The sequence below is a fragment of the Nasonia vitripennis genome, chromosome 2 (genome assembly GCF_009193385.2).
Source record: "Nasonia vitripennis strain AsymCx chromosome 2, Nvit_psr_1.1, whole genome shotgun sequence".
NCBI classification, from domain to species: domain Eukaryota; kingdom Metazoa; phylum Arthropoda; class Insecta; order Hymenoptera; family Pteromalidae; genus Nasonia; species Nasonia vitripennis.
This window is the reverse complement of record NC_045758.1, coordinates 20,216,265-20,243,005: the sequence shown is the minus strand read 5'-3', so window position 1 is coordinate 20,243,005 and position 26,741 is coordinate 20,216,265. Positions and strand designations below refer to the sequence as shown.

The following is a 26,741-nucleotide window of genomic DNA, read 5'->3' as shown; positions in this document are numbered from 1 at the left end:
CCATCGGACAGCCAGGTAAATACTACAGAAAAAGATGAAGAAAGTGACACACCATGACTATCTTTATTATACTAACATATAAATAACATATAAGCAGCAGTAGCAATTAGAGGTTCGGCGCGTCTCGCCCCGGTGAGGAGTTTCTCTATCCAGAGCACGCGGCGTCTCCTCACCGGTAACGTTATAGTTTTGAAGATTAAATGTTTAGAACATTTAATGAATAGTTAAGAATTAGAAATTCAATAAAAAATACTTTCTAAAATGATTTTTTTTGTTCGTTCAATTATTATATTCCTATGAAAAAGTCCTATCAAATTTGTATATGTAATTACAAAATGACGTCATTGTCGCTGAAAGCCAAAATTAAAATTGAAAATGACATCATTTTTGAGTTCCTTATTCTGCCGGAAAAAAGACGTCATTGAAGTAGCATGCCAAAATGAAATAAAAAAGACGTCATTTATTAGTAGCAATAACTTTGGCACAAATAACGTCATTTTCATATATATCGGTTTTTAAAAAACAAAAAATGACGTTATTATTTGTTCCAATTCCTGACACGTCAAATGACGTTATAAAATGACGTCATTATTTTAAACAGGGGTAATACGAATCTTATTGAGATTTCTGGGTTAATAAAGGGCCATTATGTGGAAATTTTCTTATTTCAATATTTTTACTAATATTGTTATTGTTGTGAATAAAATCTCCATTTTTATCATTTTGTAGCTCTAATTTGTCTTTGGGCTCAGAATCATTATTATCTATAGGCTTTACATCTTCGAATTCGAAATTTAATTTGTTTAAAGTCTCTGAAAGTTCTGCAGGGCTAGACGGAATGACTATATTTTTCAATTCTTGTGATTTCTTCATAAAGTTCAATTATTTTGTAAAGTAATCGTTTAATTGTTGGGTGACATTTTATTTGTCCATTTTTAAAGTCATATGTCGATTCTTCAAAAAATTCTTCTGAAGTAGATGTATGTTGTGGTAAACCACATAAGGCTGTAAGAGCATATGCTTCGTTACCATCGATAGGTGCAGTACCCAATTTAGTTAGAGCAACTTCGACCTTATCCTTGGAATTTTGCAATTCTTTTTTCACTTTTGAAATCCGATCATCCCGAACATAAAAAGCAGATGTCACTAATTTATCGGCTTCTATTCTACGATCTGTGAGTGATAGATCTTCTAACAGTTGCATAACAGTTTCTACATATTTTTCTTTTGTTTTTATCAACTTGTTTGTAGAATGTTTTATGCTTATAGACTTGTACTTTTTTAAAATTTTTTTAGCTAAATTATTCTTTGTATTTACTATGTTATTGGGCAACCGTCTCTCTTTTTTAAAATTAAAATCCATTTCTCGTTTTCTTTTCAAGTTTTCTTCTTTATTTTGCTTATAAAACTTTCTTTTTTGTGAAAGTTTTTGGCCTTTATCAGTGTTTAGTTGATGAACTAACTGTGAATTACTACTGCTAATATCAGATGTTTGAACATTTATAGTCTCTGCAAAAGTATCATCATTTCTGGTTTGAGTTTTTACAGTGCGAAGATCTACTAATTTCTGTTTTACAACTTGGCTTTTAATTTTTCTTGATTCATAGCTTTTAGTCTGTAGTCAATAAATTTTAAGAAAACACGCATTATGTGGATGCATAAATAATTTAAAAAATTATTTTTCGGGAAATAAATAAAAGTAATAGATATATTTTTTGCTCGAAATGACACAAACAATCAAGTAGCACACTCTAAATTATGGTAAAAATGATATTGAAAAAAACTTCATGTATCGGCAATTGGCAGCCATTTTCAACTTTTTCAATTTAAGGGATAAATAAATTGTGGGAGCATCAACAGAGTGTTTATGTTATTTATATTTAAAAGTGCCTCTATAATTTTTTTGATAGAGCTCATAGTTTGTGAAAAAAATGACTTTTTCAGATATTCATTTTTTCACAATACGTTGCCTGATGAAAATATCTTGCTGGATATCCATATGAAATCTATGTGGAATCTATGTAAAATCCATGTTAATCCATCTAGATATCCACATGGATAATCTATATGGATATCCACCCATATATTTTCATGAAATGCGTTTTTTTTGTTTGCATGGCAGGTCAGGAAAGCCGTACAGAGCCCTAAGGTATAAGTGAAAATATACAACATAATTGCTAAAAAAGGTCTATGTGTGCGTAACATTGAAAACTTAGTCCCAAAGGATTTTGTAAGCATTAGCACGGTTAAATTAAAGGTATTTATAATGAATATCACTAAAAAAAATTTCAAAATGATTTACTTTAATTTTATCATTTTTACTTATAATTCTTGTTTCAATAATTTTTTTTTTTTTGAGCAAGAATTTTGCCTGTACTTGAATTTTGTATGATAATAAGATGAATTTTATGATTATTACCTACTTGTACAGTAGATTTACACGATTAAACGAACTTACCTGTAAGTGAAGTTCTATCATAATTGTATTGCGCGCCTCTTCCTCATGATCAACCGTAGTACCCCCCAGCCCTCCCCGATGTCGCCACATGTTCAACGCTCAAAAGAGCGAAAATGGATGTACGCCGAGGATGAGAGAGAAAATATATATGAGTGGGACTGGAATCGAGAGCGAGTTTATTTAAAATAAACGAGTTTTTTTATAGTTTATTAGTGCATCTTGATCGCCAAAATTTACAAACTAACCGCTGCATGCGACTCACTCGTGAGACCAACTCCGTGATTAAGCAAAGGAGCAAGAAAAAATTTTGTCTAATTTTGAGGTTAGAAAAATTTAAAAGGTAACCGTTATTGTTGAACCACAAAAGCAGTCCCCCGGTTTTACCGGGCGGATTGATTGTAAAAATGTCAGAACAACAATTAAATCACATGGAATGGAAAGCAAATATAGTAGATTTCAAGAAGAGAAAGAATGATGATCAACATAATAATGACGAAACTAGAGTTACCAAAAGAACATTAACTCAGGCTAATGAGGATGAACAATCCAATTTTGATAAAGAAGGATATTCCGAAAATTACAAAGGTCCCTACCCAATATGGGTTAGAAACAAGGACTCCTCAACTAACACTTTTAACATTTATAGAATTGGAAAAATTGTAGTGAAATATTATAGCTCAGTACAAGAAGTTAAAAGGGATGGTCGTTACAAGGGAATTATTATTTTTAATGAGAGAGATGAAGCAAATAAAGCGTTGACAGACAAAGTTTTTACAGATAGTGACATGGTGACCTTTATACCAGGCTTCAAGAAAATGAAAAAAGGAGTCCTGAGAGGCATTCCTGTTGATTTATCAATAGAAGAATTGAAAGAAGAGATTGTCGCTTCTGCAGAAGTTCTACACGTATCTAGAATGAACAGAAAAAATCCTAACAGCACGAATGATGATGACAGATGGATCCCAACAACCTCAGTACTAGTTAACTTTAAAGGCGACTCACTACCTAACGAAGTTAGTATCTGCCTTGTTAAGACAAGAGTAGACCCCTATGTACGCAAACCTATGCAATGCTATAATTGCTTCAAATTTGGACATATGGCAAAGTCCTGCAGGAACAAGAAACGATGCTCTATGTGTGGCGAAATTCACCAAGAAGAAGAAGAAGGAAGCTGCACTGGTTTGACCCCGAGATGCGCCAACTGCAAAGGAAGTCACAAATCCTTTGACAGTGGATGTCAGGTATACGAGAAGAATGTACTATTATGTCAAAAAATGGCATATGATAACCTTTCATACGCTGAAGGACACGCCCAAGTGTTTGGTATAACAAGAGCACCAAGACTCAACAAGACAAATTTCCCTAGTTTCAAAGAAAAATTGATCAGCACAATAGTAACAAATCAAGGTGAAAAGAAAAAAATTGACAACAATCGTAACTTAATCTCAACTGTCAACCATACTCAAAAAGAACAGAATCATCAACCTACCAACCAACACACAGAGAGCATTAAAGATAGGATCCCAGTCCGAACCTACGCAAGAAGTAAAGCCTCTGATTTTTTCAACATGGACAAGGAAAACACCACCAGACAAGGGAACCAAATTAATGAAGAAATAGCTGCAGTCAACACCCAATGCAGGGCTCCACCACCATCTCTTCAACCAACGCATCCAGCACAAAAGTTATCAAATATAACGACTAAACTTCAGGAAAGACTAAACTCTAATAATAATAATAAATCTCATAAAACCATAGTACCTAAAAGTCACAAAAAACCAAACGGTTAACATATAAAAAGTTTACTTATTTTTATTTAATTAATAATATTTATTTATTTGTTTTTTTAGATCAGTACTTAATACTACCTTATGACTAAAAATAAGAAAAATAGAAATTTGAAAATTCTACAATGGAATTGTAGAAGTATCGCCAACAAACTTGATTTTCAAAATATTGCAAGCGAATATGATGTGATTCTACTTGTAGAAACATGGTTAAATTCAGACTCAATAATATTCAAGGAAACTTATTTCAATTTAAAAGGATTTGAGATAGTTAGATTTGACAGAAGTTATAACAAAGGCGGCGGTTTAGCAATTTGCATAAAAAGTGGCATAATTTTTGAAAAAGTAGATTTAAACTTTAAATCCGACAAACTCGAAATTGGAGCCGTCAAAATCGATTCTAATTTAGGAGAAATTCTATTCACAGTTTGTTATAGAGCACCTGGGCCGAATCAAAACATTTACAGCGCAGAATGGGAAAATCTTACAAAATCTGTCACTCAATATGGAACCACCCACTTTATCATGGCGGGAGATTTCAATGCATACCACACCCTATGGGGGAGTGCAAAAGTATGTGCTAATGGAAAAGTAATTGTAGAGAACCTAGATTTTGACAACTTTGTTCTACTTAACAATGGTAGCCATACCCATATTACTATCTCCAATACAGGATGTTCTTATTCTAATATTGATTTGTCGTTTGTTTCTCCCGGCCTTGCCTTGATGAGTGATTGGCGCGTATTGGATGACAGATGGGGTAGTGACCACTTCCCAATAGTGTTAGAGATTAACGCTGAACCAACGTACAAACAAAAAGCTGAATATAGGTACAAGTTAGACAAAGTTGATTGGGGAAGCTTTTACGAAGAGCTAAACGAAAACAAATATTACTTTAACAGTCTCGAGTTCACGAGTTTAGATACAATTACTAGATATACTACATTTGTTGAATTTGTTGATAACGCAATTGTAAAAGCTTATTCTATAGATAACAAATATACGGAGAGCCCTAAAGGCGTTAGACTGAAAAATGATTGTAATAATAGAAAACCGAATTGTATATGGTGGAATGATGTGTGTAGCGAAGCTGTACGTATGAGAAAAGAAGCCCTTCTTTCCATTCAAAATAAGTTTACATTAAATAGTTTCATTGAGGTCAAAAAAACAGAAGCTTTTGTTAAAAAGACATTAAAGGAAGAAAAGATGAAATCTGTTAAAGCTTTTTGCGAATCTGTGAATCCTCGAACAGATATCAGGCAATTTTGGAGAAAAATTAAAAGGTATAAAAATGGGATTAATAAAAATCAACAATCAATCGGAAATAATAAACAAGAAACTAATATTAGAAATACAATAGAAAGTTTATGTACACCTAAAATGAATATTAGCAAACCACTTAAAAATATCACGAATATGGAAAAAGATCATGATCCTTCAAATTTTTTGGAATCACCAATATCTTTTGAAGAACTCGAATTTTGCTTATCAAATGTTAATACAAAATCTGCACCTGGCACTGACAAGATAGACTACGAAATTATTTCAAGGCTGCCCGAGTTCTGTTTGAGGATTTTATTAGATTTGTATAATGACATATTTCATTGCGAGGTTTTTCCAGATGAGTGGAAAGAGTATCTAGTCAAATTTATTCCTAAAGGTAACTCAGATAAGGTCAGGCCCATATCGTTAGCCTCGTGTATGTTGAAAGTCATGGAAAGAATCATTAAAGAGCGCCTAGAGTGGTGGTGTGAAACTAATGGCATTTTATCAAAATCACAAATGGGATTTAGAAAGGGCAAATCGTGTACAGATAACTTAAGTATTATAGTTTCCGATATTCAAAACAACTTTTATCAAAAAGATACAGTAGCCTCATTATTCCTCGATGTCAAGGGTGCATATAATGATGTCATCCCTGAAATTCTTATTGACGACTTGATAGATCTCGGAATTCCAAGAAAAATTGTATGCTTTATCAGTCACTTAATATTAGAGCGAAATGTTTTATTCTGTACTAATAGCGTAATTATCAAAAGAACAATCATCAAGGGGCTACCTCAAGGCAGCGTTCTGAGTCCCCTCTTATATGCTTTATATACGAGAATGTTAGAAAAAATAATTAGTAATGCTTCCAGTATCTTACAATTCGCGGATGACATTTGTATTTATAACAAAGAAATTAACCTAAGCGTTGAAAGCAAGATTAATAAATTAGAATTAGATGCGTCTAGAATCACTGAATTTTTAAAAGAAAGAGGTCTTGAGATAGCCCCAGAAAAATGCGTTCTGGTGATATTTCACAACTCAAGATATAATATTTATAAAGAAACTAAAATTAACATTAATGACAAAGTAATTGTAGCATCCGATTATGTTAATTTCCTAGGAATGTATCTAGACTATAGATTAACATGGAAAAAGCATATTGAACAAGTCTGCGATAAATGTATGTCTGCAATGAGAGTTCTTAGTTGTTTAAGGAGAACATGGTGGGGTGCGGACTCATCATCTTTAGTTCATTTGTACATAGCCTTAATTAGATCTCGAATTGAATATTGTGGATTCCTCATCTCACCATGCTCAATAACTGAGTTTAATAAGTTACAAAAAATTCAGAACATTGCCATCAGATTGGCTCTGGGATATAGGAACAGTACACCCATAAACGTAATGATTGCGGAAGCAAAAATCCCTTATCTAAACACAAGAATTAAAGAGCTTGGTAGTAAGTTTGTAGTCAAGTGTATGTCAAACAAGAACAACTTGGTAATTGAAAGTTTGGAAAGATTGTTAGTAACTGCTGAGACTAATGTATATTGTAATAATTTTAAAAAACCTCTTTTACTGGAATGTTTTCAAGATCACCAAATTTTTACCCATTCAGTTATATGTTCTGAGGTATATATCAGCTATATGGGAGACTTCAAGGGAGCATCCGCTATCCCAGAGATTGATTTAGAAATCGGAAAAAAGATTAGCGAATCAAAGAACCCTAATGTAAGATTTAATTTAGCGTTTCCAGAAAAATTGAATGTCACGCAAATATTCACAGATGGATCTAAAATCAGGGAAGGTGATGTTAGTGTAGTAGGTTTTGCTGCATGGAGCAAACACCAATCCTTTATATGTGCGTACAAGATTCTTGATATAGCATCAATTTACACAGCCGAATGCAAAGCTCTATTACATACAATCAATAGAATTACAGATTCACACCAAAACAACGAGTATATCATATTTTCTGATTCAAAGAGCGCCTTATCAGCCTTAAACAATTTTAATAGCAGGAAAAGTTCACCGTTGATAGCGGATATAAGACAAAAATTATCATATTTAGCAGACCAGAATATCAAAGTTAAATTGGTTTGGATTCCTGCCCATATAGGATTAACAGGCAATGAAATAGTTGACGATATGGCTAAAAAGGCCGCAATCAACGGTGAATTTCTCAATGAACCGATTCCGTACACAGATCTTTTTGAAATTATTAGAGGAAAACAAAAGAAAGAAAACGAAAACATTGTTTGTAATTTAGGAAAAGAAAAAGGTATTTTTTATTTTGAGAATTTTTATAAAAAAGCAAACAAACCTTGGTTTTATAATCTAGGTATTATACCAAGAAAAGCGATTGTATCTATTAACCGCATTAGAAGTGGGCACACTTCTCTAAACGCAAGCCTTTATAAACATAAAATTGTTGATACTGATAAATGTGAATGCGGTGACGAAGTTGAATCTGTAGAACATGTATTTTGGAGCTGTAAACGATACAACTTACAACGAGACATTATGTTAAAAGAATTAAGGAAGGAATGTAAAATTGGCCCATTCTCTGTGATAAACTTATTATCAGATTTAAATAGAAATGTTTTATTCAGTATTTGCGATTTCATTAATAATATAGACCGTAATATTTAATTTTTGTGAAATTATATTTGAATTTCGCGCGGAAATGTAGCAGTAGTATACTCTCATAATGTACATAGGGCAATGTAAAATACTTAACGCCAATAAAGAGAACTAAAACTAAAAAAAAGAGCGAAAATACCCCCACCACGCCCCGCGGGATCCGCGTTCTCTCGTGCCCGCGTCGCCGTTTCTCATTTCTTCGTAGCTAAGCCGTAACATCTAGATTCGGGTCTTAACATTTTTGTTGAGAAAGGGCAAGTTAAGTTTTAACTTCGTGGGTGGGACTGATCATTTCGGAAGAGGCGCTTGATACAATTATGATAGAACTTCACTTACAAGTAAGTTCGTTTAATCATGTAATTGTATTGCGCGCCTCTTCCTCATGATCAACCGTAGATGTTCAAAGAATGTTACGGATCACATGGAATGCTCTGTGATTATAATAACTGTGCATAGACTTGTTTTATAAAATGACTAAAAAAGCTTTTATTACTGATAAAATAATAGAACAAGAGTTAAGAGCTTATAATTGCTCTTCCGAACGCATCGTTAGGAACAGTTAAGCTTAAATTATAAAATTTCGCAAACGTGTTAGATTTGCTGGTCCAACCTGCACTTCTTCGCACTGTATCTATATCGATACCTTTCCTTTTTGCCGCTGATGTTGATGCGTGTCTTGTTGAATGTGCAGCGAATACGCTTGTGTCAATCCCGCTGTCATCGAGTACTTCCTTTACCCAGAGGCTTAAGGTTTGCGACGTAACTTTTCGATACGGTTTTTTAAAAGAGATAAACAGTGAGTCTGTGCTCTCTCTAATATTTTTTGTTAAATCTAAATAACACTGAAGAGTGCTAGCTGCGCAAACTTTTTTGTTTTTCTTAAAAAACGGTAACATTAAGCACGGCTGCTTTATATTTGGTCCGCTAGTTTTAATGCGATCTGGTATTTTTATTTCTACACATTTATTTGAAACTACTATATTTTCTGTTTTTATTAGAGCAAACGTTTGCATTTTATGCCCTGTTACTAATGCTAATAATGTGATTAACTTAATCGTTATCATTTTAAGCGAAAGCTTTTCATTTTTTGGTAATGACGAGAGGTGGTCCAAGACGATTTTTGGGTCCCAAGTCGAGTCGTACTTGGGGTTAGACGGGCGAATCATAGAACAACCTTTGAAAAAGCGCTTCATGCGTTCGTCTTGGGCCATCTCTGGTCCAACCAGTAATGAAATAGCTGGTACGGAGCTCTCAAATCGACTAATTTCCATCTTTGCGCAGAAATTCCACCATTTCTTCAAGCAACATTCGTACTGTTTGTACGATGACTCCGACAGTGACGCTAACAAAACTTGCATCGACGGTGCGGGAACTCCTCTGATCTCTAGACCTTCCCGGATAAGATTCCTGCCACCAAGGTAGTTTTGTTCCAGAATAGGTCCATCGATGGGCCAGAAAATACAAGTCCCTCCTTAGCTGGAGTCTCAAATGTTTCTGAGACTAGCATCGAACAAAATATCGGATACCAAGGCTGCCCTGGCCATTCCGGTACAATCATTATGCCGCGCGCAGCATCTGTTTTTATTTTTTGTAACGTCCTTAAAATTATTGAGCAAGGCGGAAAAGCATACAAATAATGATCGCTCCAAGAGATAGTAAATGCATCGATAGCTATACTTTCAGGGTCCCTTTTCCAGGAGACATATCGTTTGCATTTCGCGTTTGATCGACTAGCGAATAAATCGATTTTTGGCTTGCCGAATAGCGCAACTATTTTCTCAAATATCACATTAGAAATTTCAATTTCTGTGTTTGACTGTAACCGTCGCGACTCTGTATCGTCTTCTCTGTTTTCTCTAGAAGCGATATATGTAGCACAAATCCAAATTTTCCGTTTTTCGCACCATTGCCATATCTTTTTTGCTAAACTATTAAGTTTAGGATATTGTATTCCGCCCATGCGATGAATATAAGAAATAGCTGTCGTGTTGTCAATGTGTAGCAATATAGCGCTTTCTCGGTTATCTTTAGCAAAAATTTTTAATCCAAAGTATGCTGCTAAAAGTTCTAAATGGTTTATAAAATTAGACTTCTCCTTTTCTTTCCAATGACCATTTGCTCTGTATCCGTTGCAAGAAACAACCCAGCCAGTAAGGGAAGCGTCGGAGAAGATTTCTAATTCATAATTGGAGTTTCTAATGTGACAAATAGATGCGTTATTTAACTGTTTCCACCACTGTAACTCTTCGAGTACATGCCTTGAGATTTTCATAGATTTTTCATAACTACCACTGTTGGCTTCGAGGGCCAAAAATTTTACTCTTTCAGAAGCTTTTGTGTAAAGCCAGCTATATTCTACTGCTGGACAGCACGACACTACAACTCCCAGTATCTTGGCAAATTTTCTAATTTTTATTTTTTGATCAAGTTTCAAATTTACTAATTGTTTTACCCGTTTTATTTTATCTTCTGGGAGTTTTAACGTCATTTTAGTTGAATCGTAGATAAATCCTAAATATTTGCAATTTTGACTCGGAGTCAGATTACTCTTTTTATAGTTAATAATAAAACCTAGTTTTTCTAAAAAAGCTACAGTGGTGGAGACATTCTTAAGGGATTCTTCGTATGATATTCCTAAAAGTAAAAAATCGTCCAGATAAAAACTAGATAAGAAGCCTAATTTTCGTAAATACGAAATAACCGGGTTCAACATTTTTGTAAACACGAACGGTGCTATATTTAAGCCGAATGGAAGACAAGTAAATTCATATAATTCATTTTTGAATCTGAATCGCAAGTACTTTCTATCTGATTAGTGTACTGAGATCAAATAGTAGGCATCTTTCAAGTCTACTGTTGCCATGTACGCGTTTCGTGTTATCAACTTTTTGACTGTTTTGGCGTCTTCGATTTTTAACCCATTAAAGCCCATGCTAAAACTGGTTGAGATAGCGACAAACAAACTGTGCTATCCTTTGCATAAGTGAAAAATAAAATATACGTATTTTTTCTTATGTCATTTGCAATTGTTTATAACAAATTATTTAAACAAATTACAAAAAAAATTCATAATTTTCAAAATCTGAATGCGGGAATCGATTCTGGAGGTAAAATCGAGACGAAAACCTATATAACACTTTTTTGTCAGTGTTCAATTTTTTATCTTTATGTAGAAATAAACTATTGACAAATAAGTGTTTTCATTCTCTTGCATGGTATGTGGAATCATATCAGTATTTTTTACTGATAAATTTTGAGATCTTATACTGTAATTGAATAAGTTTATTTCATTTCGCAAATCCTTCCGTGTTAGAGATCACGTTTGAGTGGCGGGCTAACGGTTGAAAAAATTCATACATTGGATCTATTCTTTGAAATAATAATTTCGGAAAACTTTTAGATTTTATTTTGTTCTACATTGGTAACGTCACTGATAATGCCGAGACGGAGAATGAACAATAATTCAATCCCACCGAACATATTTACAATAATTCATGTGAATATTGATTGATAAATACAATAATTAGCTTCATTCTATACGATTTTTTGAAACACTCTCAGGAGGCCGAATGTTTCTTCCTACATTACAATAACTAATTGGCCTCTGACAGAAAAGTGTTATATGGGTTTTCGTCTCAATTTTACCCCCAAAATCGATTTCCGCATTCAGATTTTGAAAATTATGAATTTTTTTGTAATTTGTTTAAATAATTTGTTATAAACAATTGCAAATGACATAAGAAAAAATACGTATATTTTATTTTTCAGCTATGCAAAGGATGACACAGTTTGTTTTTTGCTATTCCAGATAGATTTTGCTTGGGACTTGACATGGTCACTTTTTCTCCCCAACATGCAATTGTTTATTCCTACATTACACTAACAAATTGAACTCTGACAAAAAAGTGTTATATAGGTTTTCGTCTCGATTTTACCTCCAGAATCGATTCCCGCATTCAGATTTTGAAAATTATAAATTTGTTTGTAATTTGTTTAAATAATTTGTTATAAACAATTGCAAATAACATAAGAAAAAATACGTATATTTTATTTTTCACTTATGCAAAGGATAGCACAGTTTGTTTGTCGCTATCTCAACCAGTCTTAGCATGGGCTTTAATGGGTTAAAGTGACTTGTAAGAATATATTCAGTGAGCTTTTTCAAATTTAAAATCAGTCTATTTGATCCATCCGGTTTTACTTTTAGAAATATTCCTGATACAAATTCACCGGGAGTCGATTCGCATTTACAAATTGCGCCCTTCGTTATCAATTCGCTAAGTAACATGGAAATTTCGTGCGTTTTTTGGCTATTCCAGCTTTTCGCTTTTGGTTCTTTAGGTTGCGCGGGCTTTTCCTCAAAGGGAATTTTCAAACCCTTAATCCAAGACAAGATTTTCGGATCTGACGTAATTTTTTGCCTATCGTTGGTGAATACCAGTTTGGTTACCAGTTACAGTTGGTCTTTGATGTCGATTCTCGCGGTCTCGATGTCTCCTCGGCCGTGATTGACGATGCGCTTGATTGTTCATCTTCTTGTACTTCTCTGATCGGTACCCGCTCCACGTCCTTCTCTGGCGATTGTCTCGTTGACGGGGCGGGTTGTTCCCGTTTTTTGAACCCTGATTGGGTTTTTGTGATGCGCGCAAGTCTTTTGCAGCGGCGTCCAAAGTTTTAGCTGATTTTACAATGTCATCCAGTTTTTCGCCGAACAAAAATTATCCGCAAACAGTTTGGGCGATAGCGTCTTTGTAGGCAGCATTTATGTTTGATGAAGTTAAACTTCGACGAATCATAGCTTCGTCCCGTTGCAAGTCCGCTAATAATTTTGATACATCGTTGAGGCATTCGATGACTGGCAAGTCGACTAAATCTTTTCCGTTTTGTATAAGCGTCATTTCGGCTTTTCCAACAGCTGCGAGAGAGGCCCTGATTTTTTGTTGTTTTTAAATTATGCGTTCGTCTCTTGCAATGGCTGCCTGCGGCATAACACGCTTTATTTCGGGGTTCATTTTAGGTGGGTCATAAAAGAGACAGTTCTCTGGAGTCGGGTATTTTTTAATAAGGTCAGCCCTTTCTTCCTCAGTTAGCCCATACGTGATGACGTCTTTGCCTCGGACTGCTAGCTCGGCATGTAAAGGCGGAGTGAGAATTTTTTCCTCGTGAGTTCGTTTTCCAAGCGCGGATAGTACCTCTGTACTCAATGGCGTCTCTTTATCACCGCCTGTCGCGCCATCTTTCCCCGCGTCCGTGATCTCGTGGATGAGCCTGACGATGTTGAGTCGTAGCTATCGTCTGTAAACGAGAAAAGAACCACCAAACGGTTGTGTAAGCTTAATTGCCTTTCACCGAAGAAACGTTTGAAAAGAGTTATGAAAGAGTGTATAGGTTAGCGCCTATAGTCATTCTCAGCAGCAGATGGGTTAGAGCTCCCTTGCTAATCTCACAGCATAGGTATTCGCACGTGATTATCCTCGAACGTATACGTTCTGGATTTTGCAAGTTAGCGCTTGCAATTTCAAACACGCTTTTAATGTCGAGCGATAGCTCGGACGTAGGTTAGAGCCTTCGTCCTATATTTTGCTTGTATATGGTTCATACAAGATTTCACTACTTACAGTAGCTGTCCACGGAGGACGTCGAATAGCTTGACGAGCTGCTGTCATGGCGTCGTTTTCTGTGGCGTCGCTTCTCTTTCTTGTGTCTTTGTTTCCTCGTCTTTTTTCCCGAGTGTTTGCGGTGTTTTAGATGTCGTCCTCTCGATTCGTCGTCATTTCTGCTCTCGTCTCGAGGTCTCTTTCGGGCCATTGGTGATTTTTTCCTTGAATCTTCTAACAATCCTTTTTCTAACCTTCGAATGCACGTGGCTTCATCGGCACAAAGCGAAGGGATGAGAAACGGCGACGCGAGCGCGAGAGAACGCGGGTTCCGCGGGGCGTGGTGGGGGTATTTTCCCTCTTTTGAGCGTTGAACATGTGGCGACATCGGGGAGGGCTGGGGGTACTACGGTTGATCATGAGGAAGAGGCGCGCAATACAATAGACGATTCGTACCTTAGATCTGCGTATCTGCAAACATTAAAATTAACATTTCAAATCAAATAATTTAGATTATACTTTTTTAAATTTTAATAGAAAGAAATCTATAAGAATTATAAGAACCAAAAAACAATTTAGATATTTGTATGCTCTATAGAAAACTACTTGTGTTGAATAGTCACTTTCAATTGCTATTGTAAACTTTCATGATTTTTAACTCCTCATGTCATTGTACAAAACTTATCTGTAGACCCACACTTTTTGACTAGAAAAATTATCAGGATAAAAAAGGTTCAAATTTGAAAACTTAATCTCAATTATAAAAAAAAATTAAGTTTACGGTAGAGATTATCAGAATTCTTATCATTTAAAATGACGAAAATCAAATGTTGGAATTTTAAATGGTAAAGCATCGGTTAGAAAATTTATTTATATTTGTATTTGCGAGTGCTTCTAAAATAATAGAGTAAACAATATAATTTTTTGCACTTTTGTTATAAAAGTTCTGTAGGATAAGGTGCAAAAACGTTTTAACAAATTTAATCCATGCAAAAGTTACAGTATAAATAGTTAAGTGGCTTAAATAGAGTACAATATTCAAAATTTAAATACATTTTTTAAAATAAATTAGTACATTTAATTTAAGATAATAAAGATGAATATATTTAAATCAAATTCAAATATTCAAACACAATACACTGTCAACAGTGTCCCAAACAATGATGTAAAAGAATATCCCTGTTTTATCGATCTAGTATATTTCTTTAGCCAACAGATGCTTTGTCTGTTCTTCAAATGACTAGTGTGGTTTTTGTGATGAAAACGTTTGTCTGCTGTATTATAACCTCTCAGTAATATTTACATGAATAACAGAAACATCTACAATTAATCAGTGTATTGACCAGTGTAGATAAGTATATTGTATGTATACTAGTAAACATTTCATATCTCAAGTACTTTTTCTTTTTGTATTTATCTGTTCTTTGTAGGTTTACGTATGAATAGTAGTACATAGGATACGATGCTGCTCATCAAAGGCTTTGTATTGTACTTTGTATTTGATAATGGTAAGTAGAAAAGAAAATAAAATCATTAAAATATGTAAATAGTGAACTTGATAACTTTTATTTAATTTTTAACATGAGGTCTCAGTATATAACAAAATGTACCATACTCGTCTCACCAGAAATACCTTGTATGGACATTTTAATATAGCAGAATAAATAGCATAATAAATAGTTCATGTAAATATTAATGAAGTTGATTAACATAATTTTCATGTAAAATACTACTGCAAACTTAAACGTTATTTTCTAAATATTTGTGTTTTTATGATTTTAGATAACTTATTACAAGATATCTCAACATACGGATGGTCAGAAAGTTTTGAAATTTAGAAAGATGTTCTAATAACATTTTTTATAATCTTATTGACCAATTCAGGAAAAAATAACAAACTGAAAATGCGTTGCATGCATATATAAGGTAACGTCAACCATGATTACTAATATTATCAAGTTATGTTAAGTAAGAATTATAAATAGAATTTTTTTATTCTTATGAGAAAAACAATATGAGTATTGTGTCTTTCGAATTATTTACATATTATAGTCTGAAAGGGAGTAGTATCGTTCATGAAATTAATAAATGATTATTTATAACCTTATTTTTTGCTTTCTTATCTATTGCTTTTCAAACCATCAGCAGAGTTATTTCAGTATATACTATATTTAGAATGATACGCTGAACCTGGCTTTCGCTTCAGAAAAGTAATATAACTAACCGATATCAAAATATAGAAAAGATTCGTACAGATATCTGAAATGTTAAATGACGACTGTTTGAAAACTTTTCAAAATAGTGTAATGAAATATTCTAAAAGCATAAAGATAATTGTGACAATATTTACATTTTCAATTTTTATATCCGTTCTTATCCTCAGTCAAAAGAGTGAGAGACTTTTTAGTTAAAAACATAATACATGATTCACGTTTTTTGCTGATAAAATTAACATTGGCATACAATTTTGTATACTAAACTAGACTAGAAATTACCCTGTTGAAAATAATGACGTAATTTTATGACGTCATTGACTGACGTCATTAAATGACGTTAAATTACGTCATTAGATTACGTCATTTGAAGCTACAAATTGGAACCTTTTATTACGTCATTTTATGACGTCATTATTTTCAACAGGTACTTCTAAATACTTCTAAAAAATATTGTTTTTTAATTATTGTTTGTTTAGTAAAATTATTAAAAATTATTAATTTCTTGGACATTAGCCCCCATTTTCCGTACTACCATCCGGATGGTAGCACCTATATAGGCAACCATTTTATCAATTTTGTAGTATTTAAGAGTATAAGTATTTAGAAGTACAACCTGTTGAAAATAATGACGTCATAAAATGACGTAATTTAACGTCATTTAATGACGTCAGTCACTGACGTCATAAAATTACGTCATTATTTTCAACAGGGTAATTTATCCTTACCTTCAATAATTTGAACCAGGTTATAAACAAGCCTTATTAGCATGTTTTAGCTGGATAACTAGCCGTAAACAATGAATACATCCACAAGCGAATTTTTGACGTAAGCAATCGTTGATAACTTGAATTAATGTGATAAAAAATACTTCTATCTAAAGATTTTGATCATTGTGTGCACATGTCAAAACAAGAAAAGCTCGCGCCATATCTAACATACGCATAATATACGAGGTATAATAGACGTGTATTAATGAACACTGAACTATACGCTTTCTTTATAAATATATATAATACATTTTTTTGCACACCTGTGATAAAATCATACTGTATGCACACTATATAATAACAAATTGTAGAGTTGCACTTTGCAAAATTTGTAACATTTTGTTTTACATGTGACTCTATAGTTCCGAGTTTCGCCACCAAAACAGGTGAGATTCGGGTGGCGCTACAGTTGTGCACGGAGCGAATACCGCAGTCCGCATCGCACGTAGTTCGGGGCATACCAACCTTGTAGCGAATTGTATACACTTCCGGCATTAAACCGCGCTTTCTTGCTCTTAGTAGTCGTTTGTCTCTTTAAAACTTTGGAAAGAATCGAACTTCTCACTTTATTCTTAAATTTTAATTTATTATTAAATTTGAGTAAGCAAGATGAGTGACCACGGTGGAATCGACGACGAGTTAGCCCACATGGCGATTGAAAATGGAGGTGAAGGTACATAAAAAATATTACTTAAAAAATAAAGTTCTAAATACTCATTAAATAAAAAAAATGTATACCATGTGAACACGAGTTGCTTAGTTATAATAATTTTAACGACCATAACATTTCCTTCATTGCTTTTTTGTTTGTATGTACATATATAATTATGGTTTCTAGGTAATGGAAATGATGTAGAATTTGATGTGCCGCTGTCAGATGAAGAAATGGAAGAAATCCCCAATCCTCAACCAATAATATTCAACCGTAAGTTGCATAAGTTATATATATATATACACACACACATAACTGCAATAATTCATATATATTATAAAAATACATTTGGGAAATATTTCAGTAAATCAGCAAGATCATGAACGAGGATTACAGGTACAGGGCCTGGACAATGCTGTAGGCGAAGAAGCTCTACCAGACCAACGTAATGCCAGGGCTCAAGGAATAGTAGAAGCTCAAAGGCATGCTAATCCTGGCCTGAGAAACTCTGTTGCTTCAAGAAGACAGCTCCAAGGCCAAGAGTATGCTGATGTAGCTAGTGGTAGACGGCAGCCACCTGGTCTGATTAATGCAGCTGGTAGAAGTGGACAGCCCCAGGGCCAAGGCAATCCTGTCGCTGGAGGAGGATAGCCCCAGAGCCAAGGCAATCTTGTTGAAGGAGGACGACAACGCCAGGGCCATGACAATCCTGCTGCTAGAGGAGGATAGCGCCAGGTGCAAGGGAACAATGGTAATCAGCAATGCTCAAATGAAGGAAATGCAGCTGGGAATGGTAATATATATTTTCTTTTTGAAAAAAAATGTATGTATGGTGAAAGATAAAATAAATAATTGATTTCATTGTATAATTTTAGATCAATCTTGTGGCAACAGAGGTGTACGGGCTGGCCAAAATCTGAGACGTCAAGCTTATAGATTCAATCCGTACCAGCTGGATCTAATGAATGTCGCTGAATTCTTTATAAATATAGCACATTCTAGTGCAAATAGAACAAGACAGGCTTTAGCTGCAGCAAGAAAGGCCAGAGATAATGATCAGGTTCAAGAAGAGAACAAAAATTAGTTTAAAAATATTTATACTGTACCATTTTATATTATTTAGCATCTTATTTTATAATATTTAAATATTAAATACTAACTATTCAGTAGTGTATACTTCAATAATCATTTTCATATAATATCATAACTGTAAAATAAATAAAGTTCTTAAATTTTTTCCATAAGAATCGTGATTATAACCGTATTCTTTCTTTTATAAATAAGCCTTTAATAATGTATTAACTTTAATGGAAGATTTATTTTAAAAATTTCATTTTTTTGTCTATTTTTTCATAGCTTATAGCTTAGTACATATGCATACTTTTTTTTGCTCCAATGAAAAAAGTTATTATTTATTGTTTATTATAATAATTACACCTTCATTATTATTATATTGCATGTTACAACTCTCATAACATTCAAAAGTTATTGTTCTGTTAACTTCAAATTTAATATAAGCTATAATCGGAACGGGTGTAGTGCGCACCTATTTTATGCGTATAATACACGGTGTAATACTTATTACACGCGGCCGTGTAATTGAGAGTTATTTTTGTGACTGTCAACCGGTATCGTCGTTGCAAGTTTCAAAGCAAAATCAGTTTCGTTGACAGAATATACTCTTCTAATTATAACAAATAAAAGGTAACTATTATTTATAGCTTATATTGTTTCTCTTATTCTTGTTTTAATTACAATAATAAGTCGTCCTAGCCTTAACCTAACACTCTAACCTAAAAGTTATAAATGATTTTTCATGCAAAAAAATTTGTGTGCAATATTTTCCAGTAATCGTTTATTTTTAGCAAAATGGGAAGAGGCAAACATCAGAATTGGACAGGCTTTTTGGAAATAAAGAATAACAAGAATGTTATTGTTGGAGCCAAGTGCATGAGCTGCGAAAAGACTTTTGTGAAAAGAGATGCCATTACATTGGGTAATCCTAAGTGAGTACAAGTTTTTTCAAGGTTTTATAATGACAATTTTTTTCATTTTTCCTACAAATAAAAATTAAAAATTATTTATTCAATATCATTTCAATTTTCTTCATACAAGTAATAATGAAAACATTGCTGCTATTAATGCTGTGGCAGACAAGGAAGTTGCACTGCCTATTAGTTCTAAAAGTGTAAGTTGTTTTATCGAATAAGCATTCACAGAGAATTAAGCTCATTCTTTACTGGAACATAAAATGAACACTCGGCTAAAAAGATATTTATATTCACATGCTAAATTAATGAAAATCTGATCAGTATTTCTACCTGATATTGTATACATATATGATACAATATCTATCAGTCATTCTGATGATTTTTGCATTTTTATTTTAACTAGATATTCATCAAAAAATGTTCAAATTGGCTGCTATGATTATTTTCATGTAACTGTCTCTATTGCAATTTTAATCTTGAGGCATATGAAAATTTGTACATTTACCACGTAAAATTTTTTATGAAAATTGCTAAATAGTTCTAGATATGTATATATTGACACAAAGATTTAAGATTGCACTACTTTTTATTTACCGTTTAAAACATTTGTAGTCCACATTGCTTAATAGATTTAAAATTCTTATTACTGTAATTATAAATCATTGTAAATTATTCAAACTGCAAAATATGTTCTAATTTTATGTTATTTACACTCCTATAGAAATGACAGCATATTTTTTTATTTATAGGAAATTAATGTAGATGTGTCTATGAGTTCTTCGCAATCATCAATTGTAGAAGTGCTTATGCCAAACCGTGTCACTGGCGAAGAAAAAAATGTATTGCTATTAAAATTTTTTTTAGCTTGTGGAATTGACATTCAAAGAATAAGTTCAGTCCACTGTACTAACTTCATTCGTTCATTGGACACAGATTATAACTTACCATCTTTACAACATCTACAGGATAGTATATAAAAACTAGTAGAAAAAAATAGACTTATACCTAATTCGCAACTCTTTGAAACGTTATATGCGTTCATACACATGAATCTAAAGATGAGTTTTTTGCTATCAGTTTACTTCTCAATTGTAACAAGAATTATATTTATATTAATTCAGTAGTATTAAAAAAAGATGAAATTATTAGTAAAATGTGCATGATAAACAATGTAAAGTGTTTTCGATTGCATTGCCTATCAGTAATGATCGACCACTTGAGGCATAAACATGGTGTTGTTGATGAAGCTTCTCCGAATGATACAACAGTGATGACCAATTACTATAAGAGCATTTAGGAATTGGAAATTGCATTTTCATCGCCAGAATGTTCATTAGATGAGGCTGTAGAAAAGACTTTCAAATTGGTTATAGATTATGGCAGTTTACCAAATATTTCATCAATTATACGTATTGTTTTAAAATTCATCACTGGTCCTGCTTTAGCTTGTAATTATTTGAATCATAAGCTTTATGGGCATTATTTTGAAGGAAAAAGTAGTCTTACAACTATAATGATGCAATTCATAGAAGCCGCATTGCCTCATAATGCCTATTTGGCTTTTGCTGATTATACAAAACAGTCTGGTGCATTTCAAGGATGGTTTTCTGAGAACGACAAAATTAAATTTTGGTCCAGTGCAGTATTAGCTAGTAAACCGTTGAGTGAGTTTGCTCTAACACTGTTTACTCTTCCACCTATTATGCCAAAAATAAGCATGGCTAGAATGATTGACCTAAGATCCAAATTATTTGACGAAAAAGATACAAGTGCCAAAGATTTATTATTTTCTCTTATTATTGAAGAATCATAAAAAATTTAGCGAATCTAATCGAAAATATCTTAAAAATATGCTTATAATTAATATAAAAAAATTTAGCTGATAAAATAATTTATATGTATGAAACAGTATTTCCTTGATGTACAATTATAAAGGTTTAAGTTTTCTGTTTATATTGTTTTAAATTTTGTAAAGTGTACTTAAAAATAGATAATTTTGTTATCGTATAAAGAGTATAATGTAGACAAATACCGTTGTGAAAAATTCTTTGTACAAATAATCAATAAAAAATAAAAATATGAACAACAATTTCCTGATTATTATGTTTTATTCTGGCGTTGCAGAAGTTTTTTTTTTTCAAACGCATCGGTGTATCACAAGCGTAATTCTAACCTCTGCAGAGCACTTACACACAGCTTATTTTAAGGTCGTAAAAATATATTAAGAGAAAAATGAACACTAACTATAAAAACATAAATATATACGTCGATTGATATATTATTTAAATAATCTTGGTATAATTTTTAGTATATATGTAGTATATAACGTATTACACCTATTACACTGCCGACCGAAAGTCTCATTAAAGAAATAAAAATTGCGATAATGACAAAAAATTACACACACATACGCCTATTACACCAATTATATAGTGTAACGTTAACGTTAATATTACGCCCATTACGCTTATTACACTAATTACACCTATTACACTGCCGACCGGAAGTCTCATTTTAGAAATGCAAATTGAGATAATAACAAAAAATTACACAAACACACACACACACACAATTACACCAATTATATAGTGTAACGTTAAAATATTACGCCTGTTACACCTATTACACCTATTACACCTATTACACCTATTACACTGTCAACTGGAAGTCGCTTTATGGAAATGAAAAGTGCGATATTGAATTGAAAAAATAGAGGTCAAATTTCAATCTATTTTATTACATTAAAGATATGATGATTTATGAAAATTCTTTTTTGACGTGAAAAATAAGTTGGATATCTTTCAAATTAATGCCAACAATCACATGAAATGCTACTGTAACATTTAACAAATAGAGTTAGAAAAATAAAGTAAGGTTAGAAACCACGATTTCAAAGAATATAGGGCGCGGTGCTTCCCGAAGGCTTCGTATGTACTTCGTACTTTATACTTGCCATTGTGGCGCTATCGCGCCCCTTGATATCTGAAAAAAATTTCTCCCTCACTGGGAATCGAACTCGGGTCCTTCAAGTCCAAAGGCGGAGACTCTGTCGTCGTGCTAGCGATGCAGTTGGTAAATAAGAAAATTTTTGAAAATATTTTGAAAATAAGGCGGCCGCACTAAACACGGCACGCGCAGCGAGCGCGCGCAACGAACGAAAGGCGAATCCGCACGACGCGGAATGAGCGCGCGCGCGCAACATTCGCAAGGCGAGTCCTCACGAACGCGGAGCACGGCAGCCGGCGAGCGACTCAGCGACGACGCGCCAGGTGGCGCGAGCGGCGTACGCGGTACGCCGTAAACGCACCTACACATATCCGCGCCGCGCGCCTTTATAAGGCGGATCGCGCGGCACGATAAGCAGTTCTACTCGAGCTCCACTCCAGGTAGTATCATGCGCACACGTTACTACAAAGAACAGCGATAGATAGACCTGCGCCGACGAAATCGTCTCGTGAGCCCACGTGTCGATTTGGTAGACGAACCGAAATCCGAAACTCCGAATTGCCGTCGTGAGCACACGAGGCAACCCGGAACACCCGAGCGACATCGAGTCTCGTCTACGTGAGCACACGTGACGAGACCCGGTGCCACCGTAAAAATCCTAACCCACATTCCGACACATTGCTGCCACCCTCTGCCACTGTGAGCCCACAGGGTTAAGGGAGTAACAATTACAACACCGGCGATTCACCCGGTCGTGCGCTCACGTCCTGGCGAAACAAAGGTACATTCCTAACCAACAAAGCCAGCTTCGCTGACATCTCACGACTCGCTTTATCTCTGTGCGCACACAGGATAAAGAGAGGAACGAGACGAGCGACGAAGATTTGCGAAGCCGTGCGCACACGACTCCAGAAATCCGAGGGATAACCTCAAAATCCGCCACCGATCCGTCATACCGCCACCGTACCGAAACACCGTAGCCGCGAACACCGAATCATTCTTGCAACGAAATCGCGTAGATATTCTTGTAAATCGTCAACCGCGTTAATTTAAACAATTCTACTTGTAAAGGCGAAATATTTTTAATAAGACGCATAATTGATTTCTATTTCAGCCGGGATTTAACAACTGATTCCAAATTGCTATTCTTTACTTAAGAAATATATTTTGTTATTATTAAAAATATAAAAACAGGCTCTTTTCTTGCCCCTTTCCCCTATCCAGATCCTGGAACCGACTGACTATCCAGTCTCTTGCGGAAAGTTAAACCGTTACACTGCGACTCAGATTTCAACTAATATCTTGGTAATTACAACAAAAATGTTGGTTGACCCACTATGAAAACAGTGATGTACCAGAAAAATTGTTGTCCTTACCAAGTAAATTGGTTAACCTATAAAGTCGATTTTTTCTTTGTAAAAAAGTCGGCTTCGTTAAATTAACCAAGCACTTAGTTCTCATAACCAATTTTTGATTAACCAATTATCACTTGGTTACCACAACTAACCATTTTTTTCTGTATACTGTCGTTTTGGAATCACGATGTTCTTCATAATTTAAATGGATTCCGTTTACTTTAACTAAAATCATTATTAATAATCATTAAGCTCCGAACTTTTTACATAAAATAGTATAAGTATTGTGTGTCAAGGGCGTAAAGTGGGCTTTTTCAGGTCAACTGTGGAACTTGTACACGGAAAAAAAATGGTTTGTTATGGTAACTAACTACTTGGCTGGGATAACCACATTCTTCGGGAAAATACGCATCAACTATATCATTACACAGAAAAAATGGCAACCTTACCAAGAACTCAATTAGTATTACCAAAAAAGCAGGTAACTTATCAATTTTTTTATCATACTTACTAAGTACTTGGTCGGATTAACAAAAAATATAGTTGGTGCGTATTTTGCCAAGCGTTTTGTTACTGTTATCAATAATTTTTTGTTGTAGTAAGTTTGATCTTAGTCAAAAAATATTGATCACTGCAACCATGTCTATGGTAAAATTTCCTTCGTCACTACTCAGTAAAGACAACAAACATATTTAATTCTCCCAATAAAACAATTAGTTTTATCAACTAAAAATTTTGTCCTTTTTATTCTCGCGAATGAAAAAAAAATTTTTTTCGTTTAACTGTTTATTTATTTAATTATTGTTAAATGATTTTATTTATTAATCATAAGTGTACTTACACAGGCAGATCGCGACTTTTAGATATTTCTACAATTTTTCACAATTTTTTAGCACGCTTACAAGTTAAAAAATTTAATTACATTTAACGAAAAAAACTCTTTCCCGGCCAGGAATCGAACCTGTGTCCTACAGATCCAAAAGTGGAGACACCATCGCTGCACTAGCGTTGCAGTTGGGGAATAAAAACATTTTTGAATATATAAGCTGCAAGTTGCATTGACCAAAAAACTTGGCAAATTTACCAAAAATTTTGATTACCCATTATAAAAACGTCCATTTGTTCAACTTTGAGGACAACTTCGACAAATCAATTAGTTCTAATAATAATAATAAATCTTTGTCACTGTTACCAAGTTATACGTTGTTCGAACAACCAATACTCGTTGATGATGCTACCAATTAATTTATAAAATTCGTGTCTCTGATAAAAGTCGTCTAACATTGTTGGCTTAGTTACTACAACAAAACTGGGGTAGTCAGATTTATGAAGCAGTTGGTTGTCACAACCATTAATGAGTCTACCAAGTGTCACTTGGTTACCTTTACCAACCATTTTTTCCCGTTAACTACACAAAAAGATTTTTTTAATGTGTTTTAATGTTTGTTCCCATTTAATAAATTCCTGCAGGTGGGGAAGTTGGGAAAACGATGGAGAGCAATCAGTCCGAGAATCAACTGGGCGTTGCACACAGAAACGAAGGAGCAGCTCGTCGCCACCGTAGCCGACGTGTCGGTGCGAATGTTGGGTAATACAAACAGACCGCGCTCACTTGCTGGACGAGCTGGAGATGGAGGCGCCAAGACTGGGCGTCGGGCTGCTGCTGCAGGAACGGCTGAGCATGCGGTGCTGCTGTGGCTCGGCGCTGAGAAAGTGCGAGTTGTTGCCGACTTCGGGGCTAACGCCCGCGGTGAGTGGCGGTGCCGAGTTTATCTCTGGCTCGGCTTGGCTCGGGCAGCGCCGTTGGCTGCAGTTGCCCACGCTTGTGCGCGACAATGTCTGCAAGGGAATGCGGTAGATCCGCATCGGGCGTACGTCTCCTTGTACGGCAACTTCGCACATGAAATTCAATGTTTTTGTTAATAATAAATAAATAATGCAAGTACATCAAAATCAACGCTTTTTTAAAAAGGGCAAAAAAAACTTTTTGCCCCCGGTCAAAAAAGAGTCACTTTAGTCTCGATTAATAGGTACGAAAAATGCGAAAATCGTTCGTGTGTTACAAAAACTTGTTTTTATAACATGTGCACAGAAAAGACCATTTTTGGGGCCTATACAGTGAAGCAAAAATAGAGCTTATTCGCGACTAAACTATAATACCCACTTTATTCCTTGAAAAGTGGGACTAAAGTAGCTTCCCTACTGAAAAAAATCAGATGACAATCAACTGATAATCAGCTGATAATCATGCCAAAACGTCAGCTGATTATCATTAATATGCGTTTATGTGAGATAAAATGTTGATGATAATCAGGTGATAATCAGGTGATAATCATTCAAAATTTGTAACCTTTAATATATTTATTATAAGTTGTTTAAAATAAGTAAAATTTATAAATTTCAAATAATGAGGGCCAGTATTGGTGTTACCATCAGGATGATAACACGAAAACTCTGGCTGTGAGCTCCAAAATTTTTATTTTTAACAATTAAAAAAAATTTGTTTAAATTAAATTATTGAAAAACAAAAATATTGGAGCTCACAGTTTTCGTGTTATCATCCTGATGGTAACACCAGTACTGGCCCTCATTATTTGAAATTTATAAATTTTACTTATTTTAAATAACTTATAATAAATATATTAAAGGTTACAAATTTTGAATGATTATCACCTGATTATCACCTGATTATCATCAACATTTTATCTCACATAAATGCATATTTGTAACTATCAGCTTTATTAAAAATACTAAGCCGAAATCACCTGATAATCAGCTGACGTTTTGGCATGATTATCAGCTGATTATCAGTTGATTGACATCTGATTTTTTTCAGTAGGGTTTTATTCCACACTCGACCGAAATGTCCACTTTTGGTGCCTGAAATGCGAGGTGAGAGTAGCATATTTATCCCGCAAATGAAATTTGCGGGAAAAATGAAAAATTTGCGGAAAAGATAAAAAATTTGCGGGAAAAACAAGAAATTTGCGAAAATATGAGAAAATTCGCGGAAAAAACTAAACAAATTTTTGAAAGTTTAGATTCCGCTTTTTAGGCTCA

The 26,741-nt window shown here is 34.2% G+C and overlaps 4 protein-coding genes across 10 annotated transcripts in view; 2 read left to right on the top strand and 2 right to left on the bottom strand.

The window, feature by feature from the left end:
- The window catches only part of LOC100114533 (GTPase-activating Rap/Ran-GAP domain-like protein 3), a 282,814-nt gene that overhangs the window by 8,120 nt on the left and 247,953 nt on the right, over positions 1–26,741 (bottom strand). For 3 of the 6 annotated variants that reach the window (XM_031923081.2, XM_031923082.2, XM_031923083.2), the window contains one exon: positions 24,475–25,573. The exons of 2 other annotated variants lie outside the window; for them this stretch is intronic. In XM_031923081.2, coding sequence (XP_031778941.1) covers positions 25,290–25,573 — 284 coding nt within the window. In that variant the 3' untranslated portion in view covers positions 24,475–25,289. Of the gene's footprint in view, positions 1–21,480; positions 23,698–24,125; positions 25,574–26,741 lie in introns of those variants that run through there. One more of the 6 variants, XM_032596354.1, reaches the window with a different exon arrangement.
- The window catches only part of LOC100678870, a 78,454-nt gene that overhangs the window by 49,807 nt on the left and 1,906 nt on the right, over positions 1–26,741 (top strand). The window contains exon 9 of one of the 2 annotated variants that reach the window (XM_031923076.2): positions 25,152–25,303. The exons of the other annotated variant lie outside the window; for it this stretch is intronic. Coding sequence (XP_031778936.1) covers positions 25,152–25,273 — 122 coding nt within the window. The 3' untranslated portion in view covers positions 25,274–25,303. Of the gene's footprint in view, positions 1–25,151; positions 25,304–26,741 lie in introns of those variants that run through there. 2 annotated transcript variants of the gene reach the window in all.
- Positions 8,616–14,861, bottom strand: LOC103316100. The gene is made up of 2 exons (XM_008207902.4): positions 13,776–14,861; positions 8,616–13,452 (listed from the first exon to the last, which is right to left on the bottom strand). Exon 2 carries the CDS (start codon positions 10,868–10,870, stop codon positions 9,542–9,544), a length of 1,329 nt encoding a protein of 442 aa, XP_008206124.3. The 5' UTR covers positions 10,871–13,452; positions 13,776–14,861; the 3' UTR covers positions 8,616–9,541.
- LOC107981599 lies at positions 16,556–20,419 on the top strand. The gene is made up of 4 exons (XM_016987784.3): positions 16,556–17,410; positions 17,576–17,662; positions 17,754–18,182; positions 18,265–20,419. The coding sequence occupies exons 1-3, from the start codon at positions 17,347–17,349 to the stop codon at positions 18,038–18,040; spliced, it is 438 nt and encodes a 145-aa protein (XP_016843273.1). The 5' UTR covers positions 16,556–17,346; the 3' UTR covers positions 18,041–18,182; positions 18,265–20,419.

What these genes read in the sequence shown, in the direction of transcription:
- LOC103316100 (XM_008207902.4), bottom strand. Translation starts at nt 10,870, where the DNA reads ATGTTGAACCCGGTTATTTCGTATTTACGAAAATTAGGCTTCTTATCT.
- LOC107981599 (XM_016987784.3), top strand. Translation starts at nt 17,347, where the DNA reads ATGAGTGACCACGGTGGAATCGACGACGAGTTAGCCCACATGGCGATT. An exon ending in GATTGAAAATGGAGGTGAAG is followed by an intron (nt 17,411 to 17,575) that starts GTACATAAAAAA and finishes TATGGTTTCTAG; the next exon opens with GTAATGGAAATGATGTAGAA. An exon ending in TCAACCAATAATATTCAACC is followed by an intron (nt 17,663 to 17,753) that starts GTAAGTTGCATA and finishes GAAATATTTCAG; the next exon opens with TAAATCAGCAAGATCATGAA.